At 43.9% G+C, this 21,347-nt stretch overlaps 1 protein-coding gene across 16 annotated transcripts in view; it reads right to left on the minus strand.

Moving 5' to 3' along the window:
* Nucleotides 1-21,347, minus strand: part of DOT1L (DOT1 like histone lysine methyltransferase) — a 72,136-nt gene that overhangs the window by 6,410 nt on the left and 44,379 nt on the right. For 8 of the 16 annotated variants that reach the window (XM_075076846.1, XM_075076844.1, XM_075076847.1 and 5 more), the window contains exons 11-26: nt 20,655-20,761; nt 19,598-19,639; nt 15,506-15,589; nt 14,538-14,772; nt 13,986-14,099; nt 12,445-12,536; nt 9,564-9,665; nt 8,832-8,969; nt 8,106-8,231; nt 6,802-7,283; nt 6,443-6,566; nt 5,492-5,638; nt 3,994-4,120; nt 1,948-2,561; nt 1,024-1,229; nt 189-253 (exon numbers count right to left, since the gene is read on the minus strand). In XM_075076846.1, the coding sequence (XP_074932947.1) occupies nt 189-253; nt 1,024-1,229; nt 1,948-2,561; nt 3,994-4,120; nt 5,492-5,638; nt 6,443-6,566; nt 6,802-7,283; nt 8,106-8,231; nt 8,832-8,969; nt 9,564-9,665; nt 12,445-12,536; nt 13,986-14,099; nt 14,538-14,772; nt 15,506-15,589; nt 19,598-19,639; nt 20,655-20,761 (2,805 nt within the window). The remainder of the gene's footprint in view (nt 1-188; nt 254-1,023; nt 1,230-1,947; nt 2,562-3,993; nt 4,121-5,491; nt 5,639-6,442; nt 6,567-6,801; nt 7,284-8,105; nt 8,232-8,831; nt 8,970-9,563; nt 9,666-12,444; nt 12,537-13,985; nt 14,100-14,537; nt 14,773-15,505; nt 15,590-19,597; nt 19,640-20,654; nt 20,762-21,347) is intronic. The other 8 variants (XM_075076853.1, XM_075076854.1, XM_075076845.1 and 5 more) reach the window with 3 other exon arrangements.

Consider the following 21,347-nt stretch of genomic DNA (forward strand, 5'->3'; position numbering starts at 1 on the left):
AAAAACAGACCCAAAATCCATAATTATTAGCCACCTGTCTTAATCACAATTTCACAAAGCCCTGGCAGAACTGCGGTCTGCTCAGCAGCACAGAAGGGTCTGCTTCTGACTAACAGCTTCAGGCAGTGGCAGACACCCATTCCCAAGACCAACCATTACAATGAATAATTAACATTCCTCACACCCACCATTTTCAACAGTCTTCTGTGGAGATTTGCTTTCCAATGATATTGTTGCAATTTTCCTTTCAATTCTAGGGGAAGAATAAAAAGGTTATAGCACTCACTGCAGACCTTTTGTTGCACATTTACCCTCACAACCTATCTTCCTCATGTTCACATCTTAACAGTTGACTAGAGTATATAAGCCAGGTCAGCTAGAGAGCTGTATGTTACTAAAGGAACTTCAAAGCATAAAAAACCCACCGCAAACTTTAAGTAGAAGCTAATACAGAATTTGTGCTCTTTGCCAAGATTAGTGCCCATTCAGAGAATGTCATTGTTGCTCCTCTTTCACAACAATAAGTAGGATGCTGCTCACACTTCTATAGTGGTTACTTTTCCAGCACCTTAAAAAGAAAAAAATTGCAGCCTACAGGCAGGCAAAGGGTGGCAAGTACTAAGTTTTCAGAGCAACACATCAACAGTTTGGGGCAGGAAGTGAAGAATTTTTAATCAAGCTAAAACTGGGAGCGAGGGGGAGGCAGATTCTTAGTCAAACATTACACACAGCCTCAGTACTCCTACAAAGCAACGTAGTAAAAAGAAATCACTTCCATGCTAGTTTTTTCAGAGGCCAGACTCTGTCAGCCTTGCAAACACAGCAAGAGTAGGTTCCCACATTCAAGTACTACTGCCTAAATACCTTCCCTATTCACAATTTCAGCTGCATAAGAGGCTTGGCATAATGGAATCGGTCTCCAAGCAAAGGGAACAAAGGCAGCTTAACACACCTCTCCAGTTTAGAGCACCGTTATCAGCTCTCAGAGAAATCTCGTCCTGAAACCCATGCCTGTGTATTCACCTGCTGCTATTGTGCTCATCTTCAGATCCCTGCTCTTCATCTGATGTCAGAGGAGAGTAATGAACTCCGTTGGTCTGAATGATGGGCTTTTCTTTTTTCAGTACCGGGGGCTGGTCATTGTCCTGGTAAGGAACAGGAGAGTTCTTCAGGGAGTTTTCAGGAGAGGAAATGGCTGTTATTTCTAAAGGCTGGTTAATGTTATTGACCTGGGCAAGAAGGAAAGAAAGCAGTTACAGATGAGAGTATCCCTTTAGAAACCAGGCATCTCGTTAAGATATTAAAAGCAGGCTTAACTTGCCCAGCTTTAGGATACACCAACAGCTGCTTGTTTAGCACTGCTGTTATACTCCACCATCCTGCATTAGAGCCCAAGATGAAAGCTTTAATACAATTTGGAAAATATCTAATTTTCATTCTTTGATCTCATGTTTAAACACAGGAATGAAGACATAGAAAAATCACTCTTTTTCCTCCAAACTACCATTGCAGGATCATATGAACACAACTTGTATAGCTGGCTTAATTATGCAGGAATGCCATATGCTTCTGGCACTCTTCTGCTATTTAGTCAATCTTAGATTAAATTATTTTCAAAATATTTAACCTACAGCCTAAAAAACAACCTCACTGCAGAAACAAGTTCTTTGTCATAAGGGAAGAGGATATTTTTAATTTTTAATGCTCTGACAGCAAAGAACTCTTTGAAGATGTTCTACCTATACAGAAATAGTTCACCAACTTTTCAGCATTTCTCTTGCCTCTCAGAGGGGGCATTTTCACAAAGGGTCTTCACGCCAATTCTAGCTACTAGCACTGTAACAGCCTGAGAGCACGCTGAAGAATAGAACAGCTGAAGCTTATTTCTAATTCAAAGAGCTTTCCCAGGCCCTTCTCTGTTGCTCGAGCTCTTCATTTTGCCCTTACCATGGAGTTGATATTGAGCGGTGAACCCGACGGTTGCGTAAAGAGTCCAGACACAGTAGGTAAGGATTTGCGTTTAGGGGAGACCCCGGAGTTCCCGCTGAGATTCCAAGTAGAGGATCTCTTCCGCCGGCCTCGCTTCTTCCCATCCTGCGCGTGTGCTTGGCCACAGTCCAGCCGAGCGCTCGCGGGCAGAGGACTGTGCTTGTTGGAAGGGGATTGTTTTACATGTCCTGTATTAGGAGAGATTGTAAAGATGATTCTTCTCTTGGCCTCGTTCTCAGGATCTGAAAACGCTGCATCAGACTGAAGATCCCCCTTTGTTCCTTCGGCAAACATCTTCTGAGCATCTGCATATTGCAAAACCCCTACCAGGCTCTGGGAGGTGCCATTTAACCTGGGGCTTGTTGAGTGCTGGTGAGCAGGGGAGTTTTGCCCAGAGTTCCTTGACTGCATCATTAGCAAAGGATGTTGTGGAGTGGAACTCCGAGACCCTACTGAGTTAAACAGACTCCCAGAGTCGTCCAGAGCTGCCTGATCAACACTATGGTTAAGATGGGCTGGGCTGTTTGTAAGATTTCCATTGACCGCCACGGAGCCAGAAGAGTAAGAAAAACCTGTTGAAAGGGAAAGTATACATCATTGCTTCTGCTGAGTGATAGTTCACAGTGCTAGATTTCTGGGATGACTGGGAGTGGTTTCAGCTCTACATGCGGTAGATCAGCCAGCAGCCATGTATTACACGGGAAACTGCACGGCTGCTTTTTACACAGTGCAGTTGAGAACGTGGCTCTGTGTGCTGGCGGTTTCAGTTAGGGGTTAGCTACTTTCACTACTCTTTTGCCAGTTCAGGAAAATTCATGTGTTATATTGAGATAGCCTGTGCTCTATCTGGTTTTTAAATGGAAATCAAGAGTAAGTTTCTTTTGAGCTATTATGCCTTTTGAAAGCAGGGCTCCTCTACTCTCAACTCCTTCCTATCGTCAAGGAAACAGATGGCCAAATTCAGTCTGTTTCCTTCCCCAAAAAAGAAGGGACTGTGTCATCTATACATCCCACCTCTTTCTCAAAATTAAACAAAAGGCTGTGGCTTAGGGAGTAACAGGGGATCTTCAAAGACACTGTGGCAGAAGAATGCCACAGGGAGGAAGCATGGAAAGGGAATTAAGTGTTTGTCATGGTGTATCATAAATGGGTTTAGCACTCTAGTAAGGCCTTGTCTCTGCGCTGTCTAAATGAAAGGGGTAGAAGGGAACATGGTATTGTTTTACAACAAGGGAGGGGGCGGTATATACTTCCTTGGTTTTATAGAAAACTGCAGGCAAGCCCTTCTTTGCAAAACAGATGCTAGAAACAACACAAGCCCCTTGAGGTGGTAAACATTAAGAACAAATGCCCTCTCTGATGAAGCTGTGGAATAGCTTCTGTATGCTGGAACCTACTTTTCCTGGTCCACAACATTTCCATATCCTGAATAGCTAAAGGCCACAATTTCAACAGATGAGTGAGTTCAGAAGCAATGTCTGTACTTCAAGGTATCCCTGCCCTCTCCCGTTTTGACATTTATTCCTACCCAGATACTTGTGCCTTTACAACTGCTCTCATGAGGCATCGTGACCTGCATCAAGAAATTAATTTTGCTATTAGAAGGACTCCACCACTCTGTAAAATAAAACTTTTAAAGCCAGATCATCAGCTTATAGTCCAGCTATGCAACACTTCTCTTGTTTGCCACATTGTAAGGGTAGGAATCTCTTAATCCACATTGAAGAATTTACAAAAGCAATTATTTATTTACATTGCAAGGTGCTGCAGTTCAGGTAAAGGCACATCAAACCAATACTTTATGCCAGAATCCATCCAAGCTGTAGGCACATGCTGTCTCAAAACATCATCACCCATGATTCTTTGGTCTCGTTACAAAACACATTTATCTAGCACTCTACTGCCTGAATGACCTGACAAGAAGCGCTTGGAAAACTCCAACACGTGCACTTGGGGGTGCTGTCACAACAAGACAGCGTGCCTTCGCGTAGATGAGGCTGTTACCTGAGGTAGCCAAAGCCAGTGGCTTGTTTCCAGCAGCATTGCTTACGCCATTATGAGAACTAGCACCAATCTGCTTTTCAAGCGTCGATGAGTCTCTACTCTGATGAACTGGGCTAGGTGTGCTTCTCTGGAGGGAGAGAAACAGGCATTTTAGTACAGGAAGTATACTTAAAAGTCAACAGTCTGAACAAAATCCACATGCATTAGTAGATCTACTAAGGAAAGTGGCTCTACTTCCTGGATGTCCTAGATTTTGCTTGCTTTGAGAAAAACATATCAGCATATTCTGGGACAAAAATAAATACCATGCTTAATTATAGTGCAATAGTATCTAGCACACAACAGATACTATGTGGATAAAGGGAGAACAGGCTCAGCGTCCCAGAAAGTTTAGACTCGGGACAGCACTGCAATCAGAGAACGAATGCCTCAGTCCACTGCTTCACAGGCAGCCAGAAATGAAACAAATGGTTGTAACTTGCCCCCAAGCCTGTACATAGGAAGTTCTCCAAAACAACCCCAAACTGAACACAAAATGCATTAGGCTCTGTTCTCTGCTACACTATCTGAGGGTATGATCAACAAGTGGTGCTCTCCTAGAGCAGGCAAAACAATTGTGAAATGGCAGCCTGAATAAACAATGCGTTGAAGTGAGAGATGCCATCCATAGCTGACATTCTCTCTCTCTGATGACATATGACTTCTGCTCAGAGCTGGGCAGACTGTAGTTCTGCTACAGCTGAAAAAAGATAATGGATTCAATACTATGAAACAACTGCAGCTTTCCAAATACAGGATTGTAAGGCAGGCATTTGTGGATGGATTCTAAATTCATAGCTCTCATGAAAGCAGCAAATGTTTCTCTGTTCTCTACTACAACACTTTTGTGACAAACGTCATTTGTGAGAAACTGGACCAGGCTTTTTTAAACTCCTCTGCCACTGAGAGTAGCATGGACTTATAAGGATTTCAAAAGAAAGAGATGGCCCCAAAAGTTCTCTAGTACCTCTCTGCTGCTACAGAGCAGTCACTCGCACATTAGGTGTTACAGCTGCAAGGTGCTATTCAAGTTCATCCTACACATGTACGTGAAAGATAGACAATTTGGAGGTGACCAAACTGAGGCAGAAGAATTTGTCTGCCGGGACCATGTAAGAGGGCAGGGGCTAAGAATTGACATGCGTGACTCTCCGCCTTCACTGCCACAAACTCTCAGACTCTGTGCCTTTTCCACCCAGCCAGATGTTTAAGGCTAGGATCTCTTGAGGCACGTACTTCACTTTCCTTCCTGGCCGAAACACCCCCACCCCACAGACAAAAGAGAGTAAAAATCTACAGAATTACTAAGAGCCAAGAGGATGCATCCCAATAGCAGCCTCCCCCGAAGCATCAGACGCTCGAGATTAGCAGCCCACTAAGGATTCTGGTGCACAGCACCCCATTACTGCCCAGTCTGATTTTAGTTAGGGATGGAAAGTGTTGACAATCCCTTACTCACCACCTTCTCAACACGGCTAGGTAGGACTACGCTGGCCAGAGGGATACTAACAGGGAGTTTATTGGGCTGCACTGTGCTGAGAGGAATACTGATAGGTAGGCTGGTGATAGTTTCTCCATTACTCACAGAGGTTCTCTCTCTCAAAACCTGTAAAGGCAAAACAGAAAGTAATGTTCTTAACAGCATGCTATTACTGAAAAGGCTTTTTAAACTAATGATAAGCTCATTAATATTTTGTCCCACCTCCCTGTTGTTTTTTTTCAAAGAATTATACGATTAAGAGTGATGACTATACAGCAAAGACAGGGCATGCATGGAGCAGCTTTGTCACCAACACCAGCCTACTGGGACAGCAACATCCAACAGCACAGAAATATGGAAATTAAAGCTACTGCTAGCCCCAAGCATAAGGAAAAGGATGCCTTAGGCAAGCTCATTTCCTAGTGTCTTTGTTAGAGCTCTGTGAAAAGCACTCGTGACAGGAATTCACATCGTGAGGCCCTCTATGCGCAGAAGGTGTAGTAGCCAGAAATATTTCCATGGTAACCTCCTACTGGAGGGCACCTGCTTACTCTGAAATGAGCACCAACATGATTCATGGCTGGACCAATTCTGTGGACAATTTTTTGTGATTTTTATTTTTTTAACTATGAAAGTGTGTACTTTTCAAGTTCAAGTAGACACACCCCAGATCAACAAGAAGTCTTACTGCATTATTGGCAGTTTACGTGCAAACCAGTAACTCACAGGTAAGCACATCTTTCATGAGCACAGTATTCTCTTCCTCTAGCCAGCTCCTTTTCTTTTTATCACACATACTGTATTTTGTGTTATTTTCCATGCCAAGCTGACCACAGAAAGAAGCATGCCTGCATTCCCTAGTTTGGCCAACTTTTTCTTTGTTCTAGCGGGTGTAACATCTCTGCACTGGAGCACCAGCAGACCTCTTACCTTCTCGCCTGCAAGTGGTAAGGCCGCTGGGGAAGAGGGCCGAGTTTCCTGAGGACTCAGCTTTATGCCGTTTGAAATACCAGGGCTTGGATATGTAAGGCCATTCTCTTTGACATGGTCAGCTCTGGAACAGAAATGTATGGTTGTTAGAATACAAAAGCTAATGACTTCTCCTTTGCAAGGAATTCCCATACCAAACTCAAGGCACCCTACCGCCTTATTTACCTGTCAACTGCTGGTTTTCCCAACACAACACTTACAAGTGTATAAAGCTTCCACAGTCCAAATAAACCACTGGTATTAAAAACAAGCAATAGTATTAGCCCTCCTTTCCCACCCTAGGAAATGATCACTCTCACCTCTGCATCTCATTAGTTGTTGTTTTTCCATTGACTGCGTGGTCTTGATTCAAGTGTCTCCTCAGTGCTATTTTAGCTGGGGAAAACCTGGTATAATCAGGTAAGGACAAGCTTGTCATCTTGTCTGTCTTCTGTCTGCTGCTGTGACTGGGGGTACACGGGACTATTTCTTGGTCCAGGTGAGAGGTTGTGTACTGAGGGGTGTTCTGCTTGGAAGAGGGCCTGCTAAAAGTGTTATGTATTTCATAGGGAGTAGCATGGCCATTCATGGACAGTTCAGGGCTCATGCCATTGATGTGGGGCATAGGAAACTTAGAGCATTCAAGCTCCAGCTGGAACCTGCTGTGATCAGCCTCAGGATCACGGCTCAAATGGGTTTTATTGCGTAGCTGTACTGACAGTGACTCATCAGATGGCGTGTACGATTTCAGCTGCATGAGCTCTTGCTGTCTTTGACTTTTCTCAAGTTCCACAATGCTGATCTTGAAATGAAGAAAAGGATAATGATTAAAGACTATACTTAACAAGACTATCACACCATGGAGTTTTGCCTTGATATGCTTCTCAGGAAAAGTGGCCCCATTTCTGGGAACAATGCAGAACAACTGACCCACAATTTGAGAAATAAATTTCAACGTGCTGCTCTGAGCTTGAGACCAAAAGGCGCAGATAAGGGGAATGGCTCAGAAACTCTTAGAAAGCACCTTTCAGATCTTGAAAGCAAACATAAAGTATCTCCAGCTCATAGAAAGAGTATGGAGTAACTCAATACATTGAAGGAAACAGACACTCCATGTCAAATCATCCAGCAAAAGGCTGGATTAGCTCTACTGAATCTCACAGAGAAAGAAAAGTTAGTCACAGAAATTTAATTTCTTTTCACTATAGTAAGTGACATTCTGTGGGAACTGATTCCTAAATCAAGACATCAGAGCACACAGACAACATTATAATGAAGCCACACATTACACAAACAAGCAGGACATTTCTTTTCACCAGGTCATGCTTTTTAATTATATTTCATGATAAACCATGATTCCTTCTTCCACAGCATTACCAAAGGATCAGGTCATAGCATCTCATTTCCTTAAAAGTTACCTACATCCTTATTCTTCAAGTTTACTAAAACCCTCTAATAATTAGATTAGTCTCTGGGGGAAGTACAGGGGAAGAAAGGTGGGGAAAAAAAAAACCAGCCTCCTAGCTTATCCTTTAACACCATATTTAGTCAAATACCCTTAACTGGCCCATTGCCCAAGAGCTACTCCAATCTGGTGACTCTAGATTTGTCTCTTGCTCTCTACCTGCAGTTCCAAACAGTGCTTTTGTTTCTCAGAAATCTGATTCTTCAACGCCTGCTTCTCTTTCAGCAAGTTCTCCAGTGACAATGTTGACCAATCCAGCTTCAGTTCTTCACACCGTGCCTTAAGCTGCAAAGATGCAGGATAAACAGAACAAAAGAGAACTTTCACCACTTCACACCACACAAGATGCAAGCTGAAGGCCATGCACCTTTCAAATGGATATGTACAAGAAGCTTCTTAGCCCACTGAAAACTCCTCTCAGCTTAAGCCAAATGCCACCAAAATGGTCCTGTGGTCACCACATAATGTGGCAGGAGGTGGCCTGGTTCTTTCTAAAAACAGCGTTATCACCCAGCCTTCCTTAACCACTTCCATGTCCAGGTTTCCCCCTCACTACCTTAATGGTTTAAGTTACCAAAGATGAACAACACAAGAGTTATGGCCACCACAAAGCAAGCACTGTACAAACTTCTTGGCCAGCGAGATCCAGATTCAGCAACAAGTGCACATACAGGTGCACAGCTGCTTACGGGACACAGCTGAGGCCAGAGTCAACCGTCACCTCAGCATTTCCCCCCGTCATTCTGTTAGAGGAGCTCCAGCAGCTGGATGATTTTTCATTTGTTAAGATACCCTGAAGCCAAGGGCAGCCCTCGGCTCACGACCTGCTCTCCTTACATAAGCGGGAGCGTCACCCCGCTACTCAAACACAAGCATTGTACACACCAGCTGTAAGCTCTGGTTCCTGAGTTCGCTGTTATCCTTCTCCAGCTGTTTTGTCTGTTCTTTCAGTTGCTGATTGTGAGCAGAGATTTCCTTCTGAGCCTGAATCAGGTCATTGTATGTCAGAGCTTTAACTCCCAACTACAAGATAAAGGGCGAGAAGGAAAGAGATCATTCAATAAGGTCTTGACACCCTAATTCCAGACGACTGTCACATTCAAAAGTGGCATTCAGGAGATCCACAGAACTTATGCAGCTCAGAGGAATTCCCCCAGCACTCTCCAAGGCACTTTGTCATTGCTAGGGAATAACAAGGAAGGACAAAAAGTACCTCACTTGGAGCTGCTGTTCCAGCAATTCAACTTTAAAACTGGCATTTAGTTTCTTGCCAGCCAAAAGAACACTGTTTTTGTAAAGAGCCACCACATTTCCTTCTGTGCTTCTGAATTTGCATTAGCAACACAGTTTGTTCAACCAGCAGGGGATGTATCCTTTACTAAAATATCACAGTGTCTGTGGTCTGTCTCTCCCTTCCCTTAGATACAGAGTGGCACACAATTTCAGCAATGAAGATAAAACCTGACCAAAGAGTGATACAGATTCCACATTATTTAGCATGATCTGCTGCAAAACGGAGGCTGAAGGCCTGAGATTACTCTGGTCTGATTTGTTTTTATCAAAACTGCATGCACATAGCTGACAAGATGGCTAGCGCTTCTACCAGACCAGGGCTACCTCATCAAGTTTCTGCTGAAAAAGACGTTTGATTTCCTCTTTCTGTGCCTGGCAGTGGGTGAATAACTGCTGTGCTGTCCCCAGTAGCTGAGCGTTCTTCTCCTGAAAGAGAGAAGAGTAAGAAAATACACTTTTAGCACCAACTGCAGCATGGTCCACCTTAGTAAGATGTTTACACCTTCTTTGTATAGCAAGTTAGGAGGGAATCTGAACTCAGACAGAAGGTGTATGAACTATTCCAGCTCTGTCTCAGACTTCTGTGAGCCTCTGTTTGTTAGTGTTCAACACTTGAAGTTAAGTAAGCTGAAAGGGCCTTTTTCTGCTACGTGGTAAAATATAATCAGGACAGTCTTAAAAACTCATTTTCATCTGCTTAATGCATTGTAAAGAAATAGTAATAATCACATCCCACAGAGCAGAAACGGAACTGGAAAAGATTATCTGTAATCCAAAATCTGTTACTAAACTGGGAACAGCATCTAAATCTCTGGAGACCCAATTCGGAGTTTTCCTACATAATATTCATGGAAGACACAGAGTAAATGAAAACACCCTACCCTTCCACGCGCCAAACACTTCCTGCCCATAACACTCTTAACTAGGTACTTGCTTATGCATTTCATGGTCACGCACTATGTGAGCAGCAAAGGGCAAGGACAGGACTGCCTAAGGACTCTCATTTATTCAGTTCCCAACTGAAAGACGAGTGCAGCAAGAGCAGCAGGCTCTGGAGGTTTCACTGTTCTCCAACTTTTGCTGCTGAGGTCAAAGAAGAATTGTGCAGAAACTGAGCCATCGCTCCAGAAAAAGTGGAGGACGGGCACAAAGCACCTTGGTCTTCCAAGCAATCCATGCGTGAAGCGAAGCAGCAGCGCTGGCAAGTTCCACGTGTGTGAGAACACACAGGACCTGGCATACAGCTCTTGTTGCCTCTCATGCCAACAGCTTGGGAAAACCATTGAGTCACTGCAATGCTAAATGGACTGCCATAGGTGATGCTGAAAATCATTTATGTTTTCAACATCAGTCATTTCATTCAGCCTTTACCAGCAGTGGAGGAGCTGACAGCTCCATCTAAGGGTAATATGGTGAACTAGCAGCTCACAGCACCTTGATTATTTTAAAATCATATCACTGAAATGTTTTTCCTGTACTTGAAGAACCTTTGTGTAAGAGGGAGTTATTAAATAGAATATTCAACAGCACCTCATCCAGCAAAGTTCTGCTTCTGCTTTTGTGAAGTTTACCTTGCCATGCCCTCAGTGCAACACTCCATAAAAAAATATTTTCATACTGAATTCCTCATTATAATGTCTTAAAGTATGAAACAGCTGTCAGACACCAACACAAAGCAATTACTTTTCCACACTCAATTTATACTTTCAGTGTACAGCACAATACTTGCACGCTATCCTTTCTCATGCTGTTTTCTGTGCAAGGAGGTAAATTAACTTGATGCTGACTTTCCTGACAAGCACAGAACAAGCAGAAAAATATGTTGCTTAAGGAAAAAAGTTGAAAATTCACAATGCTGTTTGACTGTGAAATCAAATGGAAACAACCACAGAAAATAGGTTTGCACGAACACCACATCAGCGTCAACCAATTCTCAGTACGAATGGGAAGCACAAGTTAGCCTCTCCCCTCTGGAAAATGAGATCCCATTATGGAAAACCCCACGAAACAATGCTACAGCTTCATGCTGACACCTTCATAAAGGGCACAGAGCAAAGGAAAGCTTCCACAGGGGCTACTAACAGCTAGAATTGGCCAGAAGTTAAAGACGATTGTTCAGCTCTATGGGGAAAGCTTCCTCCATAGAAACAGCAAGCACAGTCTCTCTCATCAGGGCTAATTTATAAAGCTATTAAAATATTCATTAATTGAGGCAAAGCAATACAAGAAGAGGTGTTTAGCCAATAAATCTCCTCCCTCTGCTGGAGAGATGGCTCTATAGCAGAGGAAAATGCCAGACTTCACAGCTGCAGGGTTTTCTTCACCTTTCCATGTATTTCAATCCATTACTCTACATTTACACTTTGCCCACCAGTGTAATCTTAACACATTAAGATTATCAATACTAAGGATGCTTCATTAAGTGTCTAAAGTCAGTGATGACAGTTTGGCTTCTTCAATCCCATACTTCAATTTGTTACAAGTTTAATGAGCCATCCTGATGCTAGAGTATTTGATTCGGTTAGACTTCCTACAGTGGGAAAAGAATAGGATGTCAAAATCCAGAAAACTCAGCTCCAAGGAATTAGTATCTGTGTGTTTTTCAAGACAGGCCTCAAAGGTGCTACAATCTTTAGCTAGACTGAGGAAAACTTAATTATCTAAGATCAGTTTGACTAGCAGCTCGCAGGATGCACCCATGCAGGGAAGCCCCTCTAAGTGGGCGGCAGGAAAGTATTCAGGCAGTGCATGCTGCTGGAGAAGTTGATCACCACCTCTTGCTCCTGTGACTCAGGAGGCATTTAGAGAAGAGAAGTAGCTGCCAATCCCAAATGGGAGAAAACAATATGAGGCAAGCTGGTGTCTTGAACCCTAGGTACACACAGCTTCATATCAAAATAGAGGAAAAAACAGAAATATTGAAGTAAGACTTATTAGGTAGAGGGACATCAGAGAGAGGAGGGAAGGTGCGTCTCTCCCAGTTTGAAGCCGGGAAATTTAAGCACACACAGACTGACCAAGTTCACAATAAAAGCCCCAGGTACTTTGATTCAGCCTCAGCATTACTCTGTTAGAGTTTTTACAATTGGCCTGGTGCAGCACTGGTGTTAAGTGTACACAATTCCCATCTCCAGCATTTTTTCCCCACTTCTAAGGCATCTGGTAGCCTGTCAATTTTGTTTAGAAATGCTAAAATGAGACCTACCTTTTCCTGCTCCAGTAACTGTTGCAGACTTGCTTTATACTGAGGAGTTTTCATGTATGCCATGAACTGCATGTACTGGATCTTAAAAGAGTCTGCAAAATAAGTAAGGACATGATACATTTAAAGTGAGAGAAAGTGCAACGGTCCTATTTACCCCTGTTTGCTCCCTGACACTTCTCTCCCCTTTGCTCTCTCTTGCTTTTTATTTGGACTGTAAGTCAGACCAAGCCATTAAAGATCAATTTAGAGCACGCTGAAAATCCATCTTCTGAACCCTTGGATCCATTAGCTACTTATAATAGGTACCCCAATGGAAGTCATGACAACACATTCAAAAAAGCAGAGGAAGATGATAGGCGCTAATGGTGTGTTTGCATGATGAAAGGGGAGTTGAACAGCTTTTAATGCACTGTAAGTAGAAATAATAAAAGAGATTAACTCTAACAGCCAAAACCAGCCCCGAGCCCAGAGCACTCATTCTCCCAGCGTCACAAGCCAGGGCTTGCTGCACTCCTCCTACCTCCATACAGACTGATGACAAGCTCTGTGCCCACATTTACTCTACCCTCCAAGAAGCACTTGCTCCTCATTGTCCTTCTATCTCTAGTCTCCTATTATGCAATGAACCTTCCTTCAGCCCAGCCCTCACCACTGGGGCCCTTTCATCACAAAGCCAGCCACACGATTAAGGCCAGTCTGCTGCAATCACAGGCAGCCAAAACATGTCAAAGATGGTATACAGACTTTTGCAGCAAGATTTACTCCAGACAAGTGTCATTCTCTCCACTCCCCCCACCCCTACCCCAACCTGAAAAGTCCCTCTAACTCACTCTTTCTCTACAGGAAGAAATCAATCATAACTGTAAGACACCATGCAAGAGAGCAAGAGTTAAGGACATCACAGATGCCCTTCATCTCTACATAGACAGGAATATTACACCAGATTCCCAGATCCTAGACTGATGCCCAATGCCAAAGGCCAGAAACAGTTGGGGGGTAGGAACCAGAAGACCCAAAAAACACCCTCCAAGTTTTCTCTTAAATCACCTCTTGTGTGTGGAGCATATTTTCCAACCACACCACCTTTGGACCTCAGAAACTCCGACAGCATCTCATTTACTTTGCTCTAAGTTTTGCAGAGAAAATGGAGTTGTGTTCTCCAACATTGTATCATTTAAGAATAAGAGAATGTTTTCATTTAAAATAGTTATTTCTGACTAGCCATTTCCATTTAAAGTTATTTTGGATTCCTGCTAAACCCAAGCTTATTTCCTTTCGTGCCAAGTGAGAGCCAAAACAATGTCAAAAAACAAATGCAGACCAAAACATCAACTTCGGCAGCAAGCAAAAGATACGTCTTGGTGATGCCAATAGAAGGGGGGCAGGTTGGGAAAGATGAGGGAGAAGCTATCCCCCTCTCCTGTTCAAGATAGAACTTTCCAGAGTGGCTGTCTATTAGTAGCCCTTTGATTATATTTGATATATTCAGAAACCTCAAAGTAAAGGTTCCCGTGACAAACACAGTGACATTACAGTCCTACCTAGCAGCTTCTGTAGTGCAGGTGGGGTAGGTGTCACCAGTAGCTGGTTAGATGAATGCCGTTGCACTTTAGGAGGTAGTTGGTAGTATGGACTATGAGGTGACTTGTATGCATCTAAAGAGGGAAACAAAGATACCTTTCAGATTATGAAAGTCAGTGTTTCTGGCAAGTACTTTACCATGAGAAAGCATGTCATCTACAACGCAAGATCCAGTAACTTAGCTAGATCACCACACTGCAACAAATCGTTTGAAAGGACGTCTACAATTTATCCTTAGAACGGCAGCAGCAAGGCGAGCTGCCAGCCACAGCCCAGCTCCAGCTTCTGGCCAAGTACCTACAGACAGGTTCAGTCACCATCTTCTCACAGACACATACACCCATCTCAAGGCAAGCTTTGCTTTAGCAGCAAGGGAAAAATCATGACATAAAACCAAACTAAACCTAGCAATAAAAGGAAGAATGACCTCCAAGCATGCATTCAGATCCTCCGATACTCATCTACGCTCATGTGGCGGGGGAGGCTTCTTCCACTGCCAGCCTTGAACTCACCCTGAGGAGAGGATGAAGATGTCTGTGAAACAGTTTGAGCATGCAGAAGTTCTAGTGCAGTTTGGTTCTTCTTGGTCTTGCGCTCTGTATTTGCAGTGTTCATTTTCTTGGGTCGTCCTCGTTTCCTGCCTGCCATTTTCCTTCCTTTTTTACTTAGCTTTTTCTTCCGTGCTTTGGAGGGAGATGGCTTTTTAACAGAATTTGCCCCAGCCTTTTCTTCTTCAGCACCAGAATCCTAAGAGATTTTTAAAAGCCAAAATCACTTCAGTCATTTCTACCTACATATGCTGCATTCCTTTTAAGCAAGCATTAATAACTTTGTTTAATAACTTTATGAAAGGAAACTGATGCACTGTAGTTAAGTAACTTGCCAGTGAAGTCGACTTGCTTGGGATAAGAGCTGTCCCCAACACCCAAGGAGTTGTGCTCATTCTCTTCTGGACTTATTACAGAAAAGGAAATTTGTAACTGTTGTCTGAGAAAAGCTGATTATTCTCCCTGCATTGACTATACTCTTCAACTGAATTCCATTAAAAAGTCAAAGTACATTCAATACTTTACATTTTTGTGCATGAACAGTCACTGCATTTCTACCAGTATCATGCAACAGAATGAGAAAGGAAATGAGTCTTTGCAAAAGAGACTTTGAACTCCATTCAGTGGGTTATGGCTCAGGGAAAGCTCTGCAAGCTGGTGCTGAAAGTAAGCAAGGGTGGACAACCAGCTATTCTATTCATCTTGCAACACCTCTTTTTCCAGAATTAGTGGTGCAATTAACTCCCAAGGGCAGCTTTTATTAAGTCACTCCATCATATTTTTGTCCACAGCAACAGCTACACCGGTTTACACGTTCAGAACACACACAGTCAAGTCTTCCCACAGGATCAGGCTTTTCCTGGCACAGATTATGAGTTCATGCACAGCTAAAGATCAAACACGTTTACACTACAAAAATGCAGAATGATCACCTTGTTTTCTTGAACCTTCGTTGGAGTAGTTGTGTTGCTCTTATTTTCTCTTTGCTGACGACGTCTAGCTGCCTCTTGTTCCTCCTAGATAAATGTTTTAAAAGATTTAATAATTCACTCATAACATTTATGAGTTTTTAATACAGACCACTGTGTTTCCCAGCTTAGTCTTCCACAAGAGCTAGGTCTAAGTGCTCTTATCATACAATGCCTAATTAAAAAAAAAAAACCAACAACCTTTAGTTACCAGCAAGGGAAAAAAATACTCACCCTCCCTGAGGCAACACTCAGCCGTAAAAGAAAGATAAGTGCAAGTCACCCTTCTGCATTGCATTACCTACTATAATGGTTTGCAAATGTGCAGCTACAGGGCAAAGCAAATTAAGGCCCAACCTCCTCTTTTTTTTCTGCCCCTCGCAATCCCAACCCCCAAATCACACGCTGGTGTTACAGGTTTTCGGTTGGGTTTGGTTTTTTTTTCTTAACTATTAAATATTTCAATAGCTTTATCTATATCCCCAACATTTCATGAGTTGCTACATCACTTTTAAAAAATCTTACATGACTTGAAATGGCAAAACCATTAATCATCATCTAATTCAACTTTAGCCAAGTCTGTAGAGAGACAAAAAAAACCCAAACCACTCCACCACAAAAGCAGCAACTTTTAAGCTTGATTTTCTACTAGGCAGTACGGACTGGAAATTTCAAAGAGCTCATGCAAAGCATTTCTTGTACCTTCCAGATCAGGTTGAACCTGCATAAGAATTCTGGTAATTCCAACACCTCTTCAATTTAAGCAAGTTATGAACTAGACCCTATAAATGCAGATTTAAATAGCCTCTCCATTAAAACCAGAAGTTCAAAAGTACAGGGATGTCACCCTGCATTTTTTCTTTTGACTCTGAGAAGTCTTTTTTCTCCCAAGTTTGAATTCAACAGTCTGAAATAACCCAATCTCAAAGCTACCATTAGTCTGTTTTCAACACTTATTAAGCAAGTCACTGTGAAAACTAACGTTCACCTGAAGTTTCAAATTAAGTGGCCTCACTTAATTCTCTTACTGGGAATACAAGCCTCATCAGTTGTTTCAGATTAATACAGCCCAGCAGAGTATTGGAAATCCTCTGGCATTTTAATTCCACATGTGATAGCACAGAGTGGAGCAGCTGACAACACATTTCACGTCTCAAATAGCATGTCCCAAAAGTAACATCTCAGAGTGCTTTTCAGCTTCATTTTCATGCAGCTGAACACTGGGACAGATTCAAACTACCATTTCACAGAATCACAGACTGGCGGGGGCTGGCAGGGCCCTCTGGAGCTCACTCCGTCCCACCCCCTGCTGGAGCAGGCACCCCCAGAGCAGGGGCACAGGACCGCGTCCAGGCGGGGGGTGAATGTCTCCAGGGAAGGGACCCCACAGCCTCTCTGGGCAGCCTGTGCCCCTGCTCTGGCACCCGCACAGGGAAGGGGTTTGTCCTCATGTTCAGGTGGAACTTCCCATGTTCCAGCTTGTGCCCGTGGCCCCTTGGCCTGGCGTTGGGCACCACTGGAAAGAGCCCGGCCCCATCCCCCTGACACCCACCCTTCAGATATTTATAGGCATTGATGAGATCCCCCCTCAGCCTTCTCTTCTCCAGGCTGAACAAACCCAGGTCTCTCAGCCTTTCCTCAGAAGGGAGATGCTCCAGTTCCCTGATCATCCTCGTAGCTCTCTGCTGGACTCTCTCCACTAGTTCCCTCTCCTTCTTAAACTGGGGAGTCCAGAACTGGACGCAGCATCCCAGATGTGGCCTCACTAGGGCAGAGCAGAGGGGGAGGAGAACCTCCCTTGCCCTGCTGGCCACACTCCTTTCCATGCACCCCAGGACACCGCTGGCCCCCTTGGCCCCAAGGGCCCGGTGCTGGCTCAGGGTCACCTCGCTGCCCCCCAGCACCCCCAGGGCCTTCTCAGCAGAACCGCTCTCCAGCAGGTCACCCCCAGCCTGTGCTGGTGCGGGGGGTTGTTCCTTCCCAGGGGCAGGGCCTTGCACTTGCTCCTGTTGAACTCCATGAGGTTCCCCTGGGCCCAGCTCTCCAGCCTGTCCGGGTCTCACTGGATGGCAGCACAGCCTGCTGGGGTATCAGCTGCTCCTCCCGGCTTGGGATCGTCAGCAAACTTGCTGAGGGGATGCTCTGTCCCTTCGTCCAGGTCATTGATGAATATACTGAGCAGGACTGGCCCCAGCACAGACCCCTGGGGAACACCATGAGTTATGGACCTCCAACCAGACACTGCCCTGTTGATCACAACTCTCTGAGCTCTGCCGTTCAGCCAGTTCTCTGTCCACTTCACTGCCCTCTCACCCAACCCACACTGCCTAAGCTTGTCTGTGAGGGTGTTACGGGAGACAGTGTCAAAGCCTTGCTGAAGGTAAACAACATCCACTGCTCTCCCTTCGTCGACCCAGCCTGTCACGCCATCGTAGAAGGCTATCAGGTTGGTCATACATGATCTCCCCGTGGTGAATCCATGTTGACTACCTCTGATAACCTTCTTGTCCTCTACATGCCTGGAGATGACCTCCAGGATGAACTGCTCCATCACCTTTCCAGGGATGGAGGTGAGGCTGACTGGCCTATAGTTTCCTGGGTGGTCCTTCTTGCCCTTCTTGTTGACTGGAGTGACACTGGCTACCCTCCAGCCCTTGGGCACCTCTTCTGTCCCCCATGACCCTTCAAAGATTATGGAGAAAGGCATCCACCAGCTCCACCAACAACAGCATCCAACAGCATCCACCAGCTCCCTCAGCACTCGTGGGTGCATCCCATTGGGGCCCATGGATCTGTGAGGATCCAGTTCGCCTAGGTGATCTCTGACCCCATCCTCCTCAGCCTCCTTCTCCAGATCTCTCTCACCTCCAGGGGCTGGGATGCCTGAGGGCCAGCCTTCGCAGTGAAGACTGAAGCAAAGAAGGCATTCAGTAACTCCGCCTTCTCTGCACCCTGCGTCACCAGGGCACCCACCTCATTCAGCAGCAGGCCCACGCTTTCCCCAGTCTTCCTTTTACTACTGATGCATTTGAAGAATCCCTTATTGTTATCCTGGACATCCCTTGCCACATCTAGTTCCAAGTGGGCCTTGGCTTTCCTCATTGTATCTCTGCAGAGCCTGACAGCATTCCCTTATTCCTCCCAAGTGGCCAGTCCCTTTTTCCACATACTGTGATCCTCCCTCTTCCATTCGAGTTTTTCTAGAAGCTCTTTGCTCATCCATGGGGGGTCTTCTGGCTCCTCTGCCTGACTTCCTCCTCACAGGGATGCACCGATCTTGAGCTTGCAGGAAGCAGTACTTGAATATTGACCAGATCTCTTGGACCCCTCTACCTTCTAGAGCCCTGACCCATGGGATGCCTCCAAGCAGGTCTTTGAAGAGGCCAGCGTTAGCTCTCCTGAAGTTCAAGGCTGTAATCCTGCTTGTTGCCCTGCTTCTACTACACAGGATCCTGAACTCCACCATCTCATGGTCACTGCAGCCAAGGCTACCCCCAACCCTCACATCCTCAACAACACCTTCTTTGTTTGTTAGTATAAGGCCCAGCAGCACATCTCGCCTCATTGGCTCTTTGAAACAGGTGGTAGAAAAGTTACCCTCAGTGGCCTGCAGGAACCTCCTGGATTGTACATGCCTCACCATGTCGCTTTTCCAGCAAATATCTGGGTGGTTGAAGTCCCCCATGAGAACCAGGGCCTGTGATTGTGAGGCTACTGCCAGCTGTCTTTAGAAGGCCTCAACAACTTCCTCTTCCTGATTTCCTTCTTTAACTTGAGTTCTTTAATGAATGAATAGTTCTTTAAAGACCTCCAACGCAAGCGAAAAACACCTTGCAGCTGCCCCATTAATCCTCTAATAGAAAGTTCTTGAACATGATTGTATTAGCGCTTGATGGCTTATGATGCTTCACTCCAATTAGTTCCACACCCACATTCCTTGCTTATCAAGAAAATTTGATTTTCTATCAATTATGTACATCTTTAACAAGTGACTAAATTCCTCATATTGGCTGCTCCATTATTTTGAGTTTTCTACAGAAAATGACTGAAACTTACCCTGAGTTTTGGATTTTTGAGACTAGAAAAATAGTTTTCAAGCTGAAAAGAGAAAGATAAGGTAGTCATTTTCAAAGTCACAACAGATGAATACATAAGAATAAAATCTTAGCTTAAGACAAATGCAGAACCGCAAAAATTCTGACTACTTTTTTTTCTGATAAGCTACATCAAGAAGCCACTCACATTCATTCTTTTCTGTGACACAGACACTTTGTGTAACAGGCCATAAAACCTTGTTGAGGCTTGGATTATCATTTTCACAACTGCCTATCCTTGTTTTTAAGCTTTGTGTCATGTATCTCCACCCAGCAGAAGGTTGTTTTCAATGAAGCTACTTCACTCTTGTAGTCCACTAAAATATTTATCTGCACTCTAGCATATTCTTTAACAAAAACACTATTAGACTACAGCAGACTTAGAAAAACAGTCCTACTATCATATTGCAAAAAAACTTAGTGTGCAAAGAAACTATTTCTCCACAAAAGTTTAGATTTCTACGGGGTTGTTTCTGTTTTAACTGAAAAAAAACAGTGAATGCATCAGCATTGTTACAGAGTTTTGGCTGGTTGTACAGCAACTGAAAGTTCAGCTAAAATTGAGGCTTACTGCTTGAATACGGTGGAATGAAATGGTCTGTGCACCACAAAGCAAACTGAAGAATTAAAGACCCACAGAGTCTTTACTCAATGCAGAATCTATAGCACAAGATCACTGTTCTGCATAGTTCCATGCTCTGGAGCACGAGAAGGAATTATACTGGTAAATCTATGCACCTTCAACGAATTAACAAACTACCACAGTACATAATTACACTGTTTGTGTAACACGCTGCGCTGAAGCAGCCAGAGGCTAAGCGATGCAGTATCATCTGCACATTCAGCTGGACTGAACAGGTAACTGGGGAAGTGCTCCTATTCCAATTAGGGGCACCACAGGTCTGTAAGTATGTAAATGAATATGAAAACAATTCCCCAAAACAAGGATCTAAAGTAGAAATGTTGATGCCAGAGCAAGTAAAGCAGCCAGAGATTTACTGGCCTGTATTTATACTCACTATGGTTCGGTCAATAGTATGCAGGTAGTAAGAAACTGGCTTCCCAGTCCATGACACAGACCCTTTCAGTGGTGATAGCTCCACAACTCTCATTATAGTGCCAATATCTAAAGGAAGAAAGTCAAGTTAGGGAACCAAAGCTTGCTCAGTTTGCCACTCAGTTCTACTCAGCTGAAACTAGCCATGCAACAGTAATGGCATTTTCAAAACAAAAAGATAAATTATGTACTCAGATAGCAATGTCCTAGAAGAAAGCACCACAGTGAGTTTGAAAAGTAATTTCTTATCCTCATGATACATGAACCCTACAGAAAACTTAGGAAATTTGGAGGAGCTACCTTTCATTTCTTCAGAGATAGTCAGCCATTCTAGAGTAAAATTACGTGCTAGTGCAAGCTTTTAAAAAAAACGGAACTTCCCTGTGTCTGAGACAAATTTTACGAGGAACCCAGCGACAACACATCCGTAGTAACAGGCAGGATTTAATTAGACAGAACCAGTAACAGAACGTCATTAGATCCAACCCATGTAAACTGTAACTATATTTGGACTGCGGACAAACATGTTTTATATTTGCTGTCTTGCCTGTATTTGTTTTGTTCCCTAGAATTAATAGGTATGGGATGTGCCTAAGCATTTCCACAACCACTGAGTGAGTGGCAAAACTGCAGAAGGAATTAAGGCACACTTCTA

This window comes from Phalacrocorax aristotelis, chromosome W, assembly GCF_949628215.1.
Source record: "Phalacrocorax aristotelis chromosome W, bGulAri2.1, whole genome shotgun sequence".
Taxonomy (NCBI): domain Eukaryota; kingdom Metazoa; phylum Chordata; class Aves; order Suliformes; family Phalacrocoracidae; genus Phalacrocorax; species Phalacrocorax aristotelis.